The sequence below is a fragment of the Micromesistius poutassou genome (assembly GCF_964030765.1).
Source record: "Micromesistius poutassou genome assembly, chromosome: 1".
Lineage (NCBI taxonomy): Eukaryota > Metazoa > Chordata > Actinopteri > Gadiformes > Gadidae > Micromesistius > Micromesistius poutassou.
In genome coordinates, this window is record NC_140271.1 from 5,327,120 (window position 1) to 5,344,012 (window position 16,893).

General features: G+C 47.8%; 2 protein-coding genes across 6 annotated transcripts in view; both read right to left on the reverse strand.

Annotated features, from left to right (window-relative positions):
• Nucleotides 1–703: 703 nt before the first annotated feature.
• Nucleotides 704–12,293, reverse strand: spns1 (SPNS lysolipid transporter 1, lysophospholipid). Of its 3 annotated transcripts, none has more exons than XM_084488240.1 (13): nucleotides 12,086–12,293; nucleotides 10,692–10,913; nucleotides 9,778–9,843; nucleotides 9,079–9,215; nucleotides 7,026–7,177; nucleotides 6,521–6,587; nucleotides 5,684–5,826; nucleotides 4,817–4,969; nucleotides 4,035–4,224; nucleotides 3,794–3,859; nucleotides 3,160–3,258; nucleotides 2,835–3,003; nucleotides 704–1,758 (listed from the first exon to the last, which is right to left on the reverse strand). In XM_084488240.1, exons 2-13 carry the CDS (start codon nucleotides 10,894–10,896, stop codon nucleotides 1,688–1,690), a joined length of 1,518 nt encoding a protein of 505 aa, XP_084344366.1. In that variant the 5' UTR covers nucleotides 10,897–10,913; nucleotides 12,086–12,293; the 3' UTR covers nucleotides 704–1,687. The 3 variants fall into 3 exon arrangements, with proteins under 3 accessions (XP_084344366.1, XP_084344364.1, XP_084344365.1); XM_084488238.1 differs by having other exon boundaries at nucleotides 704–1,764; XM_084488239.1 differs by having other exon boundaries at nucleotides 704–1,764; nucleotides 10,692–10,916; nucleotides 12,086–12,284.
• A 257-nt stretch (nucleotides 12,294–12,550) lies between these two features.
• Nucleotides 12,551–16,893, reverse strand: part of nfatc2ip (nuclear factor of activated T cells 2 interacting protein) — a 5,454-nt gene continuing 1,111 nt past the window's right edge. For all 3 annotated transcript variants that reach the window (XM_084488243.1, XM_084488245.1, XM_084488244.1), the window contains exons 2-9: nucleotides 16,847–16,893; nucleotides 16,642–16,702; nucleotides 16,325–16,448; nucleotides 15,898–15,987; nucleotides 14,955–15,216; nucleotides 13,958–14,102; nucleotides 13,420–13,532; nucleotides 12,551–13,207 (exon numbers count right to left, since the gene is read on the reverse strand). The exon at nucleotides 16,847–16,893 is cut by the window's right edge and continues 64 nt beyond it. In XM_084488243.1, the coding sequence (XP_084344369.1) occupies nucleotides 13,043–13,207; nucleotides 13,420–13,532; nucleotides 13,958–14,102; nucleotides 14,955–15,216; nucleotides 15,898–15,987; nucleotides 16,325–16,448; nucleotides 16,642–16,702; nucleotides 16,847–16,893 (1,007 nt within the window). In that variant the 3' untranslated portion in view covers nucleotides 12,551–13,042. The remainder of the gene's footprint in view (nucleotides 13,208–13,419; nucleotides 13,533–13,957; nucleotides 14,103–14,954; nucleotides 15,217–15,897; nucleotides 15,988–16,324; nucleotides 16,449–16,641; nucleotides 16,703–16,846) is intronic.

Consider the following 16,893-nt stretch of genomic DNA (forward strand, 5'->3'; position numbering starts at 1 on the left):
CTCCGCAGTGTGCGCAGGGTACTCTGACCAACTTTTTCATTGGTCAATCACACCAGGTGAATGCTTGTTTTGTTTTGATTCATGTACAGACTAGCTGGCTCTGACGCCTAGTTAGTATTAAAAACAGTATATAAATAGTCCCAGTAGTTTCTCCACCCAGCACTACAGTGTGAACACGCGCACCTGTGGTTCCTCCTGCCGAGGTCTCTGTATCTCTCCCGCCAGTTAGACACCAAGCAGCTAGCTGCAACAGAATCAAAGTTGTTGGTGTGTGTTCTAACTCACATAAAACACCTACACTACATTCACATAAGAACACAACCACACACACACACACACACACCTACCTACACGGAGCTCCATTCAGAAGGGCAGGAAACCACAGGGAGGAAACTGTGCATGTGTGTATGTGCCTGTTTGAGTGTGTATGTGCCTGTATGTGTGTATGTGCCTGTATGTGTGTGTGTGCCTGTATGTGTGTGTATGTGCCTGTATGTGTGTAGGTGCCTGTATGTGTGTGTAGGTGCCTGTGTGTGTGTGTATGTGCCTGTATGAGTGTGTATGTGCCTGTATGTGTGTGTATGTGCCTGTATGTGTGTGTATGTGCCTGTATGTGTGTGTATGTGCCTGTATGTGCATGGAGTGTGTGTACTTGTGCCTGTGTGCGCGCATGTGTGTGAACCCCCAAAGTGGGAAACAGAAACAGGGTTGAAGAGTTTCATTTATTTCACTCAATAAAACAGTAATTGGCTAAAATAGATTCATGTAACTAAACACGTTTTGTGGTTTTTCCAACTTAAAAAAAAACAAAAACATAAAACCTTTATGAATCATATTTGATTATATTTAAAACGTAGAATGCATGTCAAAAAGTAACAAATGTGTGAATGTTGCCCTCCTTACAGTACCGCCGCCCACCAGAAGGTTCTGGAAACACAGACAACAATGTGTGCCTGAGGCATCATGCCGTCAGTCCTGCGCCCGAATGAGAGCCCTGAGGGCCGGACCCCCGCCGGCCCCCCGCCTGAGGAGGTCACACTCCACGTCTGGAGCCATGGCTGCCTCTGGGTCCAACGACAACCCAGACAACCGGGGTTTACCCAGACCAGTCTCCTGGTCCTGTGGATCAGGATCATCCTCTAGACCCCGTAGTGGAGTCCGGGACGGAGCGGGTTCAGACTAACAACTGGTAGAGCTCCTCTTAATCATACACACGCAGAATTAAAAGAAGTAAATTACACTTTAACATTAAAAATAATTATCTTTAAAACAAAGGTTTTGCTGCAGGGATGCTTCTCAGAAAGGGTTATACTGAGGACACGGAATATACTTCAACATTCACTGTCCCGTGATTGGCCAGATAGGGATTGGCATGTGTTTCTGACCAATCCAGGATCATTTCAGCAGACAGTTCTGTCAATTCAAAAGAAAGGAAAAAGGGGAAGGTGGGTCTGTGCTTCTCGGGCTGACCAACAGGGGGAGCATTCGGTTAAGATCCACTTAGTACAGTAGGGAGGGAAAGAGAATAATCCAAACACAAAGTCCGACCCTTCTGTGAACCCCTGCCAGCGCTGACAGAACAAGTCCCGCAGTCTCTAAAACACATCTGTGCAAATCTGTGCAGAAGTCCCAAGTCTGCCGTGCTGAACGACGTGGCCAATCACGTCACTGCGGCCGTGTCCCCTCATCAAATCAGAACACTTGATACAGGCACCTTGGTCGACCGGCCGCTCCTGGGAACCACAATTGGCTCGTCATCTGTCGCTAGGCAGAAGAAAGACAAAGCATCAGTTGAGTTTAACCTCGACCAGAGAAACTCATTTTACAAACTAATCTAACACAGTGATCTGATGCACTAAACAGCTTCTTAATGTTCTGCTCTTGAGCTGTTTTGGACACTCAAGGCTACCGTAGCTCCCATCATTCATATATTGTGTCCCATCTTAAAAATCTACATTTCATAATTTCACGGTAAACAAATCTTCTGAATATTTTCATGACATTTTGGCCTAATATTATAAACTCTAACTGAGACTATATTTAACTATTGATTCTCATCAACGGTTAAGGGATTCTAAATTGATAAGCAGCTATAATATAGCATTAATGTTCTTCCAGTGTTGACATTTCCAGCCAAAGTGCAGAAGATTTATTTTTCAGACCATTTCAAATTGTTTTATTTAAAAATATTCAAATGTCTTAAACCGTCCGGTAGCTTCTGCTGTGACCCAGACTGGTAGTTTGGGATGAATGCAGTTCAGTTCATGTTATTCAGTGATGGGTGTGTTAGTGGTGGATTTCATGATTCGTTTTAATGAATCAGTTTGCGTCGGTCAGTTCACCAAGAAGAGTCATTTGAATCGTTCGTTTGTTCGTTCAGTCGCGTTTCTGGTAGCGGTGAATCACGGTTCTCAGTCACTGAGTCGGTCAGACTCAGCTCCTCCCTCGTTCTTGTTCAAACGAATCACGATCGTGCAATGGTGCAAACGGTCATCAATCAACACAACATTAACTAAGTTCCTTTTAGCTGAGGAGTGCTTCATGTTCGGAATCAGGATGTTGTTGCCCGTCTGGCTCTCGTGACGTCTCAGTCCTCGAGTCTTCACCGCTAAACACAGTCAGTGAACGAACGGCGACTCGCGACTAGTGGGCGGAGCTGGGAGTCGAGTCTCGGAGAACAAACGATATGAACGAGACGAACTGAAACTGGGAATCAGGTTGGTTTGTTCATGTTAAAGAGCCGTTCGTTCGAAGTTATTCGTTGGCGAACGAGCCATCACTAGTGTGTGTGTGTGTGTGTGTGTGTGTGTGTGTGTTGCAGTGCCCCTGCTCACCTGAGGGGGCGTAGTTCTCTGCCCGGCTGCGGTCTCCCTCGATGAACAGCGCAGTGGCCAGGAAGAAGGCCCCCCCAACCACGGCCACGAAGGAGCACAGCATCAGAGACACCTGCAGCGAGCGGAACTGCCACAGGTACGAATCCCTCTGCCTCAGGGAGTCAGACACCTACACACACGAGCATGATGCAAATCCACAGCACCTGCCAATCACAGAGGGTGTGTGTGTGTGTGTGTGTGTGTGTGTGTGTGTGTGTGTGTGTGTGTGTGTGTGTGTGTGTGTGTGTGTGTGTGTGTGTGTGTGTGTGTGTGTGTGTGTACGCACCACCCCTATGAGGTAGGGACTTCCTGCATCTCCCAGGCAGTGGGACAGGACGATCTGGAATGCGGCAGCTGTCGAACGCCTCGTCGGAACCACCACGTACTGCAGTGAGAACCAGTCAGAACCAGAGAGAACCAGTCAGAACCAGACGGAACCAGTCAGAACCAGATGGAACCAGTCAGAACCACCACGAACTGCAGAGAGAACCAGTCAGAACCACCGCGTACTGCAGAGAGAACCAGTCAGAACCAGAGAGAACCAGTCAGAACCACCACGTACTGCAGAGAGAACCAGTCAGAACCAGAGGGAACCAGTCAGAACCACCACGTACTGCAGAGAGAACCAGTCAGAACCAGAGAGAACCAGTCAGAACCACCACTTACTGCAGAGAGAACCAGTCAGAACCAGAGAGAACCAGTCAGAACCACCACATACTGCAGAGAGAACCAGTCAGAACCAGAGAGAACCAGTCAGAACCAAATGGAAACAGATGGAACCAATCAGAACCAGTCAGAACCTGTCGGAACCAGTCGGAACCAGTCGGAACTGGCTACAACTAAAGTCCAGTCAGATCAAGGAACAATCAGCTGACCAGATCTAATTAGAAGTGTCTGGAACCAGTCAGAACCAGACTCACCAGCAGAATGTCAGCCACTATGGCCCAGTTCATGGACAGGAAGGTCTCGCCGAAGAAGATGAAGACCTGTGGACACATCATCATCATCATCATCACCAGACAACACCAGTTCGTAAATTCATACAATTATCGCAGCAGCGTTTCTGTACGTTGTCGTCCTAATCACATGATCAGAGAAGCGGGAGGGAGGGAACAGGAAGCAGAGCGCAAAGATGAAGAGGACAGGAAACAGGAAACTCACGTAGGTGGCGACGGTGCTGGACTGAGCGAAGACGATGGCGAGGTAGAGGAAGGGAGCGGAGAGGAGCAGCCCGGCCGCGCACACCAGGGGGTCTGCCCGCTGGGTCCGCCGCCGCAGGCCGCGGCTGGCCACCATCCCGCTGGTCACGCCCAGGACCCCCGTCACGCACGTGATGACACCGAAGTACAGGCTGGAGGGGGAGGGGTTAGAGGAGGAGGGGGAGGAGTTAGAAGAGGAGGGGGAGGGGTTAAGAGCCGGCACTGTGACCACAGAGTCTGACTGAAGGAGTTTCATCATCATGCAGGCGACGCACAGATAGAATCCAAGCCATGAGAAAATATAAACGATAAGACGATAAGATAAAAAGTATGAAATATAAAGAAAAAAAATGTTACACCACAAAATCATATTAACACCCAGAACCCTTACTTTGCTTTGTGGTTTTAGGTCGGCCCCTAAGCCCTAACCCCTAACCCTAATCCTAAGCCCTAATCCTAAACCCTAACCCTAACATCAAGCCAGTAAAAGTGTGGTAGTCGATTCCATACACAGTAGAATCAAAGCTATGGGTGATGTGTGTGACGGACCAATCAGAAATAGAGGCGGGCGTGTCTTCTCGGGATATGGGCATGGTCATCGTAGGATTCGTCATTCCGCTCCCAGGACGGCCCAGAGGAACGGGCCGCGGACCCGGCGAGCATTCAGAACCACGGCGGCCGCTGGGGGAATAAGGATCACCCTGGACTCTGGGTGCGCTTGGTTGGTGTGACGGGGGTCCTCACCTCTCAGAGTTGTCACAGGTGGTGGTGACACACGGTGGCTTCTCGCCGTTGAAGATGGCGGCCCGGTAGAGGAAGGTGGGCGCCCAGAGCGCCAGCGAGCCCGTCACGAAGGCCACCGCCGTGAAGCCGAACGTGGACAGCATGAAACTTGGGCTGAAACAAACGGACCCCCCCCCCAAAAGAGTCAGCGGCGTGGATACACCTGGACCAATAACAAACGCCCTAGATACACCTGGACCAATAACAAACGCCCCCCAGATACACCTGGACCAATAACAAACGCCCCTAGATACACCCGGACCAATAACAAACGCACGTCAGTGTGGTGAATACATTTTTCCACATTCCACCATCTCAGATGTCAACGACATCGACATTTTATGGTTTTTGTAAACAAAGTACTCCTTGTTCTTGTGAGGCACACTGGTCTGAAACTGGTACTGCCCTGACGAATCCTGGTTCTGTGTCTGCAGTGTTTCCACTAGATTTTTTTGTAGCAGTGGTGCCGTGAGTTGGTAACCTAGCAACGCTCGGGGGGTCCGGGGAAAAATAACCCTTTTAAATGGTTACTTCTGGTGAGATTTTTTTGGGAACAATTTACAGATTGAACTTCCAAATATGACATAAGAACCAACAGAGTCAAGGTATCTGCTGAGACCACATCATTGTGCAAATGTGCCTTGAACTTGGCAGAAACTAAGTTCAACTTTTATGTTCATTTTCAGCTATTTCTTTGATATTTATCATATCAGGCGCTGCGCCGCTGCTGAATGCATATAGGGGAAACACTGGTGTCTAACTGGTCTGACTATTCTATCCGGTTTGTATCCGGTGTCATCTGGTTCCGCCTGGTTCTACTGGACCTACTTCCGGCTGAGGGCCTTCATGTCGGTGGCCCAGCTAGTCCTCTGGAGCTGGTGCTCGGGCCGCGCCTCCACCGCCCCCCTCCTGGGCTCCTGGACCACGAACAGCAGCATCAGCACCGCCAGCAGCCCTAGAGCCGGGGTGACCTGGAGAACACACACAGTCAACCTCAACCTGACCCTTAACCTTTAAATATCACTAATGACCTGTCTCTGTACTGTCTAACACCTACCTGCTCCTTAATGACCTGTCTCTGTACTGTCTAACCCCTACCTGCTCCTTAATGACCTGTCTCTGTACTGTCTAACCCCTACCTGCTCCTTAATGACCTGTCTCTGTACTGTTTAACCCCTACCTGCTCCTTAATGACCTGTCTCTGTACTGTCTAACCCTGACCTACTTCACAATAGCTGGTCTCTGTACAGTCTAACCCCTACTAGCTCCTTAATGCCTGGCATTTGCTAATAACAAAAGCGTGATATTTACAGCATACAAGTCATATTGTCTGGATAGTGGTAATGGTAATTTTGAATGGGTAGTCATAATAATAGTATATATTAGTAATATTGTAATAGTAATATTGACTGGGTACTAGTTATAGTAATAGTTATGTTGAATGGGTAGTAGTAATAGTAATAGATAGTAGTACTAGTATTATTTACCGGCTACAGGTAATAGTATTTTTTCTTACCGAGTAGTACTTTTAGTTATATTCACTGGGTACTAGTTATAGTTGTATGGGTAGTAGTAATAGTGATATGGACTGGGTGGTAGTAATAGTACATTGATGGGGTAGATCAGTAGCTTTCATTGTGGTGTAACTCCAGCAGGACCACCTACCCTCAAGGCCCAATGCCAGTCCTTGGCCAAGCTGTCCACCGAGGAGCCCACGATGTAGCCAAGACCGCTACACACACACACACACACACACACACACACACACACACACACACACACACACACACACACACACACACACACACACACACACACACACACACACACACACACACACACACTCGCTCATTAGCCTGATACAAGTTTCTAATTTGTGAGCTAATGGCTACAAACAAATAACTTACATATAGTGACTGAGATTCTGCAGCCAATTGTTGAGTCTTACAACTCAACAATGACACACTTGGACATAAAGCTAAAAGTGAAAACCTGACAGTTAAAAGCTGGAAAACTACGAAAAAAAGTCTTTACTATCCATTCTGATTCCTGGAGCTACATTTGTAGCCAGAAACTCTGACGGTTGTCGGCGGGTTCACCTCTACATGCTATGCCCTGAGCGCTCACCACTAGCGCTATGTTTGGCCGGGCTTCAGAGGGCGGCTCTCACCTGCCGACCGGGATGGCAAAGTAGAAGATGGAGAGCATGACGGTCCTCTTCTCCTTCACGTAGAGGTCAGCGATGATGGTGGGGGCGATGGTGGAGTAGCTGGCCTCCCCCACGCCCACCAGGCCCCTGGTCAGCAGCAGAGCCCAGAAACTCTAGAGACACAACGGACCGGTGAGTAGGACCCAACCATTCATCTGACTCAAACCGACATCGCCATGTAACAGAACAGCCGTTTTTTTTGGAACTTTACTCTCATACTAAATGGCAATCGCAATATTGGTTGAAAAAAAAAAATATATATTGCAATTTGATCATTTACATTTACATTTAGGGCATTTAGCAGACCGACCGCGACCCGACCCCGGATAAGCGGACGACGATGAGGATGAGGGCATTTAGCAGACACTTTTATCCAAAGCGACTTACAATAAGTACATTTGTCATAACAAGTGAAACAGTATATCGCCGTCGGTACAGTAAAGACGTTCATAGAACCAAGTGCAAGTACTGACAATTGCCAGGCCGACCCCATTCCCCGTATACAGCAGTGATAGCCAGCTACTGCAGATGCTACACAACATGCATACACAACACAATTGAGTACATGCTACATTTCCCCAACATGATCATTTCCCCAAATCGCTCAGCCCTACCCAGTTAGCACTTCCTGCCATGTGACTAGTGATCAAATGAACACCACCGACACGGGCCTGATTACCCACACACAGGATGTGATGTAATATCATAATGAGCAAGCTGATTGAATTAACCAAACGTCAAATGGCAGGAAAGTTCCAGTAGGACACAGTACTCTGGATTGTGGAGGGTAGTGTGTAGGGTGACAATGTGGGTATCAAGTTAAAGATCCCATATCTCCCATTTGGGGGTACTACCAGAACAGGGTTACATGCCTGTATGTGAGTAATGCCCTTTATTATTCTCGCTGTTCATTTCTGCAAAACCAATTTCAGCGTCTTTCAATAGCGTTCTGTTTTGTATCATGACGGCCCCCCTCCCGAGTAGCCCGGTGCTGTGATTGGTCAGCACGCCAAGTCTGTTGCGATTGGTTGAACCAAATTCACACCCCGAGAAGTTGTAAACATTGCTGGTAGCCGGGAGGCGGGACTTCAGCGTTGCCCACTGTCTGACGTCACACTGTTACGGAAGTAAAGTTTGAGCGCAGACAAGCCGTTTCTTAGATTTTTCTAGCTTAGCAGACGTGAAACACGTGAAACATATTCATACATCATATAACAGAAAAAAATATAGAAAGGGTATATCACTACTTGGTGGTATCACTGGTGGTATCACTACTTTACCACCAGGTTCCATGTCGACGCCATTACGAGCCATGTCAAAATCAACCCTCTAGTGACATCACAAGTGAGAGGGTCCACCCAGATGTAGGCTGGAACGACATCAGCCGACCAGCCTACCATGTGGACCCATGCAAACCTGGGACGTCACAATAGGGTAGGTTTGAAATGGCTTGTCATAGACCTCTGAAGAATAAGTCCCGCCTCCGATCCTCCCGGTTCCCTCGGTCAAATGTCTATGTGAAATAACATGGGGTTTATGAATGATCGTACATAACAAACTCTGTAGGTGGTGGAGAAGTAAAAGCTGCATCACGTTTTGAACTAAACACATTTTCCATCTAGTTTCGACTGGGTTTTTGGATTGTCGGTGCCGTTAAAACCATTTAGAATCGTTTACTACTTTAATAGCACCGACAATCCAAAAAGCCAGTCGAAGCTAGATGGAAAATGTGTGTAGTTCAAAACGTGACGCAGCTTTTACTTCTCCGCCACCGACAGAGTTTGTTATGTACGATCATTCATAAACCCCATGTTATTCCCCATAGACATTTGACCGAGGGAACCGGAGACGCTGAGGCGGGACTTATTCTTCAGAGGTCTATTGGTTAATCAAGAACACCTGATGGTCCAATAGGGGCCCTTTGATGCATAGCTTCAGGTTTTAGGACAAACAATCTAGACCAACAACGGAACGCTGTTTTCTTCAGTGCAGAGAAAACCACAGTTGGACTGACGTTTTTCGGCGTGTAGGAGCTGGCCAGCGTCACCAGGGACCAGAAGGAGATGCCTACGCACATGATCCACTTCCTGTTGTAGCGGTCGCCCAGGTAACCAAAGCATGGGGCCAGGAGCATGTAACTACAGACAAAGACTGGAGAGGGGACACAACGGGCGGGTGTGTTACAGACCATAATATGTGGATATAGTTTTGTGTGAAACCATACAAACAGTATACATTATCTAGTGAGACACAAAACAGTATACATTATCTAGTAAGACACAAAACAGTATACATTATCTAGTAAGACACAAAACAGTATACATTATCTAGTAAGACACAAAACAGTATACATTATCTAGTAAGACACAAAACACTTTCAGACTGCATCCAGGGGTTGTTTTCAGTGTGGGAATTTGCAAAAGAAAAAGTCTTGGATGTGGATCACGTTGTACGTTGTTGGACACAGATCGTTGTCCGCTTCCTTAATTGCTTAAGGGACTTAAGTGGGCCACTTTAAGAGACATCTGTATGGTTGAAAATGGACAAATGTGAAGACAAACCAGTCCACCACATCTGTAACATGGCTGCCTTCAGACCTAACGCCAGCACACTGCTGCTATTGTTCATGTTAATGTGATGTTAATAACGTTAACCAAGATGTGTGTTGTGTGCAGAACTGTGAACTCAGCTTCGGGGTGTAATGTCTCTTCACCTGTTTGGAGCAGGCCAGAGGACCCGTCGTTGATGCCGAAGTACTTCTCGATGTCAGGAAGCACACCTTGGGGTACAGGAAACCTTGGCGTCAATCACACAGGCAGTACTGGACGGTATCCAAAGCAACAGCAGTAAAACGATGTCTAGCACTGGGTTAGCATTAGCCGGCTAAACAGGACCAGTCTGACACCGTTTTGACTGATCCGATTTGTTTACATTAAAAAACGGATTAAAAGCCTTGGACATGTCCTACATTGGTGTGTTCAAGGTTCCCATGTGAAGCTGTGAGATTAGATGAACTGACAAGGTCCCAAGATGTGGAAGAGTGAGAAACGCTCCGTAGATCTACCAGGGTTGCCAACTTTGGGTTTTTGGCTGGAGTGAGACTCTCAAGACTTTTGAGGGGGGGTGGGGGGGGGGGGGGGTGATGGGGGGGTCTAGTCTAGTCAAGTCATCAACAGAAGATTAACGGGAGTTTTTGTTTTTTTTGGCGTGACATTTGTTGTGTATGCGTGAGAGCGTGAGATTGATGCTGAAAGCGAAAGAGTGTCACGCCAGATACGTGAGAGTTGGCAACCCTGATCTACACATGAGACAGACCAGGTGGTTGTGGTTACAGTAAGTGGTTAATTCATGTCCCTGGGGAGAAATAACATTTACTCCTGTCTTAAGCCGGGGTGACTCCATACAAAGTCAACGTATAGACTCGTTCCAGGCGACAGGCGCCTGGAACGCGTCTATACGTTGACTTTGTATGGAGCTCAAGCACGTCATTAAGATGAGGCCGCGCTTCATTGATGGGCGGTGTGTGTGTGTGTGTGTTGTTCTGTTTATGTGACGGACTGGGACTCGACCGCCCGTGTCCAGGGCGGCAGGGTGTCCAGTCAGCGTGGCGCTAGCCGGCCGGCCTACCCGCCACGGTGAAGCGGTCCATGTAGTTCAGCAGGTTGATGTAGCACAGGACCGCCACGGTGAGGCACGCCCTGTTGACCGACACGCCGCTGGGTGACTCCGCCCCCTCCTCCTCCTCCTGGCCAGGCCGCGCCCCCGGCTCCTCCCCCTCGCTGTCATCGGAGAGAAAGTGCGTTGTGTCCCCGCCGGGATCGCTCAGAGACATGGCCGCCGCCGCCGCTGCTGCTGAGAAACAGGTAACCGTAGCAACCGGCGGTTGGCTTTGATCAGCTGGGAGGTAGCCAGGGCAACAGGCCGGTATGCTTTGATCAGCTAGGTAACCATGGCTACAAGCGGTTGGCTACGCTCATTTAGAGGTAACCATACCAACCGACAACAGTAGAGTTGATACAGACGCTGACCAAAGTTTATCTCCTGATCGCATCAAAAGAACAACGACCTTCCTTGATGAAAGTTATTCCTCTTGTTTGGGAGTTAGTTTAGAGTGATTTATCTTATCTCTACATCCTCAACAAACACTGTGTTCCCGTTTTCTCTACATTCAAATATGGATGAATTGATCTCAGCCTCCCCTTCAGGTCTCTTTGAATAAGGTCAAACTATGTCGACATCAACTGAGAGAAGAAAGGCTTCTTGCCAATACGTAAAGTACCAACACGTTTACAAGATACTGCGGACAATAACGTGGCTGTGATCCTCAGATGCAACACAGGACAACAGTATTGTACATAAAGTGAGCTCCACAGAAGCAGAACTCGGGGTTCTGAACTGGAAGAACTACCATCAGAGTCAGGACGAGAAATGATAACTGTCATGTGAGAAAGTAAAAGAGAGAAAGAAGAAGTGAAAGTGCTTGACTGACAGATGGGATGAGGAATCAGAACCCAGACATCCACCACGGATCGAAAATAGGTCGATGATGATATGAGTAATTTAGGGGAAGACTGGCATGCTGCATATAATACAATCATTTAAATGCATTTACACTTGGGACTCCACCAAATCTGCATTCAATCCGTCACTGCGCTCATTAGACGCTTTGGTAGATTGCGCAGACAGTCGTGATAATAATAAGGTCAGTTCTTTAACCCCCACCCTCCACAGCAAATAGTACTGAATCTGCATCTTAACAGACTACGAAATTATAGCTACAGTGGAATAACGTGTTCAATACATTCAGACCAAACCGAATCATGTGATTATACGAGCCGATCTGAGATGACTACGTACTAATTAGGAAAAGCGCAACCACGATGATTGTGCTGATTATTCATTATCATCATATACTCAGATATCGTATATATCTCTAATAACGACGAAACAGTTACAATAAGCCTGTGTTTTCGTGACACATCTCCAACAAACACAGAAGACACACACGATGTGTTGTTTACCTGATGACTCGACGTTCTGCCCGCAGTTTCCAAGCAGTTTCTCAATCAAATATCCGTGTTTAAACCAATTTAAAAGACCATGACGAGAGGTACCATAAAATACTAAGACAGCACATGTGTTGTCGAGGTAAACAGTTAAAAAAAAGTAGTTTTAACGCGGCAGGATGAATCTGTTTTGACTTCTTAGCGCCATGTTGGATCTTATATAGCTTCCGCCTTGCGCCTCACGTGACACACGATAATGAAAAGTCATTCGGTCTTTCAAATTATTTTTATACATCTATTTGTTTATTTAAATTAAGAAATTTACAGAACCATAAAATGACAGGACAATTATCCTTTATTAATAATTATTTATGAAGGAAAATTATTCCTCCATTAAATATTTTAGGTTTTGCTATCACATTTTTTACAATATATTTTCAAAGACATTGTTATTAATTTACCATCAACCAAACGTTGTACTTCACCAAGCTTTTCTTTATTAAATACCTGCAGTTTACATCGGGTTGCAAAAAACACATTCAATTCTAAACAAAAAGTATGCACGATACATTTGAGTAATCCAAAATGCAAACCTGATCTACGTGAGAGGTTTTGAATTTCGGATGAACTATGAATGATGACAAAAAAAAGTAACAGCATTTTTATCTGACCATTTAACCTAGGATATTGGCATTTACATTTACACACACCTGAGTAACAAGTATCTAGATGAACCCGTCACAACACAGCGTGGTGACGCCAAAACAATATTGACAATATTGATAAACAAAAGGAGAGTCTCTGTAACACACACACACACACACACACACACACACACACACACACACACACACACACACACACACACACACACACACACACACACACACACACACACACACACACACACACACACACAGGTTGTGAAAACAAATGCAGGTGCTACATTGGACAGGTGGCAGGTCACGTGACTCAGCTCCACACCTCAATGACGTCGCCGTCCTCCATGTCCAGCTGGGCGGGAGTCTGGCTCGCTTTGATCTTTGATCCATCAAACAGGAAGTGCATTTTAGCCCTGCCCCCCCCCGCCGCCCGACTGGCCGTGTACTGGGAGAGGATGGAGCCCAGGGACGCCTCCTGGACACACACACACACACACACACACACACACATACACACACACACACACACACACACACACACACACACACACACACACACACACACACACACACACACACACACACACACACACACACACACACACACACACACACACACACACCAAGGTGTCAGAGTCTGTGTTTGTATGTACTGTACGTGTACGTGTTTAAGTGTGTCTTACTGACTTTGTGTAGGGAGTACTCCTGAGTTGAGCCTCTGTCTTTTCCTTGTAGGCGCACAGTGATGATGTCTGTGCTCTGCGTCTCTTGCTTAGCGTCTTCTGCCATGACGACACAATCTACACAACACAACAACAAAACACAACACATGGATCGCTAGAATAACACAGCTAAACGTCACAATCTACACAACACAACAACATGGATCAATAACACACCTTAATCAAGTCCAAATGACCTCAAAACACATGAAGATGTTTCTGCAAGTACAGCAAGACAGACCAGATGGAGCTGCACTATATCCCATAATATATACATGATGCATTGACATGGGCAGATCAAGACCAAAGTAAGATAAACATTTATTAATCCCTGAGCGGAAATTCAAGTGTTTCAAATAACCCAACGTCGTTCTAAAATACATAATAAGGGCAGCAGTGGCTCAGGGCATAGAGACTTGAAGTCGTGTGCGAATTTGGATGAAAGCGTCTGCTGAATGCCTTGGGTACAAATGTCAACGTAACGGGGATCTGCATTTGCCTACCGATGATGTCAGCGATGCTCAGGCCGAGCTGATTGGCTGAGGAGTGAGCGGGAAGCTCCGTCTCCTTCCTGAGCAGGAGGATGCGGGAGGGCGGGACTTTGAGCTTGACTGCCAGCACCTCTAGCGCCTCCCCCAGCGGTCTGGACTGGAGATACAGCGAGGAGTCAGCAGGGAGCTGGCCACTGGCCACGGTGCAGTCACATGTGACCGGTCACATGAGCAGAGAGCACTATGAGTCAGACCCATCTGTTCTTATGGACGTCCATTCGAAGAGGACGGCACAACAAACACGTTGAGTCATTGAGCAGAAGGTTTAATTAATAACGATTTGCATGTGAGGCTGAGAATATCAAGTTATTAGGATTTACCCACACCGGTGTAGTAAGACCACTCCACTTTGTGACCTGGATTAGGCCCAGTCCCATTCCTCTCCCCTTAACAGCTCTGAATGCCCTTAGCTGCAAGTCAGCTCCCGAGCTGGCTAGCATTCAAGGGTTTATTTTAAGGGAAAATAGGCACTTACCCTTTCTCCCCTAAGTATTAGGACACTCTACCCCTTCACGGGAACGCACAAAATCTAGGGTTAGGGCTCAAATCTAGGGGAAGGGGGAGCATTGGGACAGGGCCTTAGTATTGCCCTCAATAACAGCCTGACAGACACATCATACACCACAGTGCTGTGTGCATCCTCCAGGCGTGGGATCCAAGGGACCTACAGACACCACGGGCCTACAGACACCACAGGGACCTACAGACACAGTGGCCTACAGACACCACAGGGACCTACAGACACCACAGGGACCTACAGAGCTACTGACACCAGAGACCTACAGACACCTAAGAGATAAACAGACAGGGACCTACAGACACCACAGGGACCTACAGACACAGTGACCTACAGACACACCACAGTGACCTACAGACACACCACAGTGACCTACAGACACACACAGTGACCTACAGACACACAGTGACCTACCGACACACAGTGACCTACCGACACCACAGGGATTCGATGGATCTCAGTGCGACAGCGGAACTTGAGCTGGATCTCGCGGCCCACCAGGGGGTCCTCGGGCTCCGGGGGGGGGCTCAGGAGCACCGGGGTCTCAATGATGTCATCGTCGTAGTATTGGGCGTCAATCCGCGGGGGGCCGGGGGCGGCGGGGGCGAGGGCTCGTCCTCTGGTTCCCATCCCCTCCGGAGAGAGAGAGAGAGAGAGCAGGGAGGAGACAGAGCCCAGTCTGCTGTTCACCTCACTGGGAGGGGGGGAGGGAGGGAGGGCGGGAGTGAGTGAGTGAGTGAGTGAGTGAGTGAGTGAGTGAGTGAGTGAGTGTGAGAGAGAGAGAGAGAGAGAGAGAGAGACAGTGAAAGACGCAGATACAGAGCCCAAGCGGGATGTGTATGACAGCGGTGTTACCGTTGTGTGTTAGTGTGCGACAAAAACGCAAAAAACACAAAAACGCGTGTTGTGCAGTTGTGTGCAATAGTGTGTTACAGTGTTGTGTGGTATACCTTGTGTAACAGTGTTGTGTGCTAGTGTGTAACAGTGTGTAACTCTGTGGCTGTGTGCTAGCTAGTGTAACGCCGCGTTCACACTGCATACGTCCGTTGACGGAGCTCATTTTCACTTTGCATGGTGGCGCTCTCGAAATGCATTGTGGGTCCGTCCGTTGTGTCGGTTCCGTTGAGATATGTTCAACTTTTCAGGCAGCGACGGATCCGTCGACCAATCAGATCGTGTTATGCAAATATACGCAAATACACTGTCCAATGAAATGGTTGTGTGGTGGTGTGTAACAGTGTGTAACAGTGTGTTACTGTGTGGTTGTGTGCTAGTGTGTAACAGTGTGTTACTCTGTGGTTGTGTGCTGGTGTGTAACAGTGTGTAACAGTGTGTTACTGTGTGTTACTGTGTGTTACTGTGTGTTGGGACTCACTCCATGGCCCTCCAGACCGAGGTGGACACCTGGACCCGGGGAACGCTCGGGGTCACGGGAGGGGAGGGGGAGCGGAGAGCCACACTCTGGCTACAGGAGGACCGTCGGGCCAGGAGAACAACAAGGTTACAGCCTAGTGGCTCCACCGCTATGAAACATAGGGTGCTGCCTTGTGCCTACTGCCTACTCTGTCTCATGGGATTCTGGCCTGGTCTGTCTCACCTGGTCATAGTCTAGTCTGGTCTGTCTCACATGGTTCTGGTCTGTCTCACATGGTTCTGGCCTGGTCTGTCTCACCTGGTCATAGTCTAGTCTGGTCTGTCTCACATGGTTCTGGTCTGTCTCACATGGTTCTGGCCTGGTCTGTCTCACCTGGTCATAGTCTAGTCTGGTCTGTCTCACATGGTTCTGGCCTGGTCTGTCTTACCTGATCTTAGTGTGGTAGAGGAATTTGCGCTCCTCCTCTTCCTCAGAGTCTGTGAAGCCGAGGTCGTTCCCTTCGGCTCCCGAAAGCGCAGAGTCGCTGTACGGCGCGGCCTCTGCATTGTCGCCTTGGTAACCAAAAAAACACAGGTGTGACACATCTGGGAAAGTCTCCAGTCGGTTCTCAGTGGAGTTGTCCTTGTCACAGATAAAGTGTTGACAAGTTATGGCAGTGCCAAAGCAATGTTGAGCAATTTGTGTTTCAGTAATAATCGCACTTGAATATTTATTTAGTATTTTAAACCTATTTGGGGTCCTCACATGAGCTGCTGTTGTGCGTGAGAACCTCGGAGGTCGGCTTCAGCTGTAGACATTTATTCACCTGCAGACAAACAACCACAAGGGAATTCACTTCCAAACGGACGTTCATATTGATGTGCAAACACGTGTCTGGTTCAATGGTAAGGAAATTTTATAACCTGGTCTTATCTGATTTCTTCTTCTTCTATGTAGTGGTTGGACTTACTTTGTTCGAGTAAATGGGGACCGAGTTGATGGTGGAGGGGTCGAAGA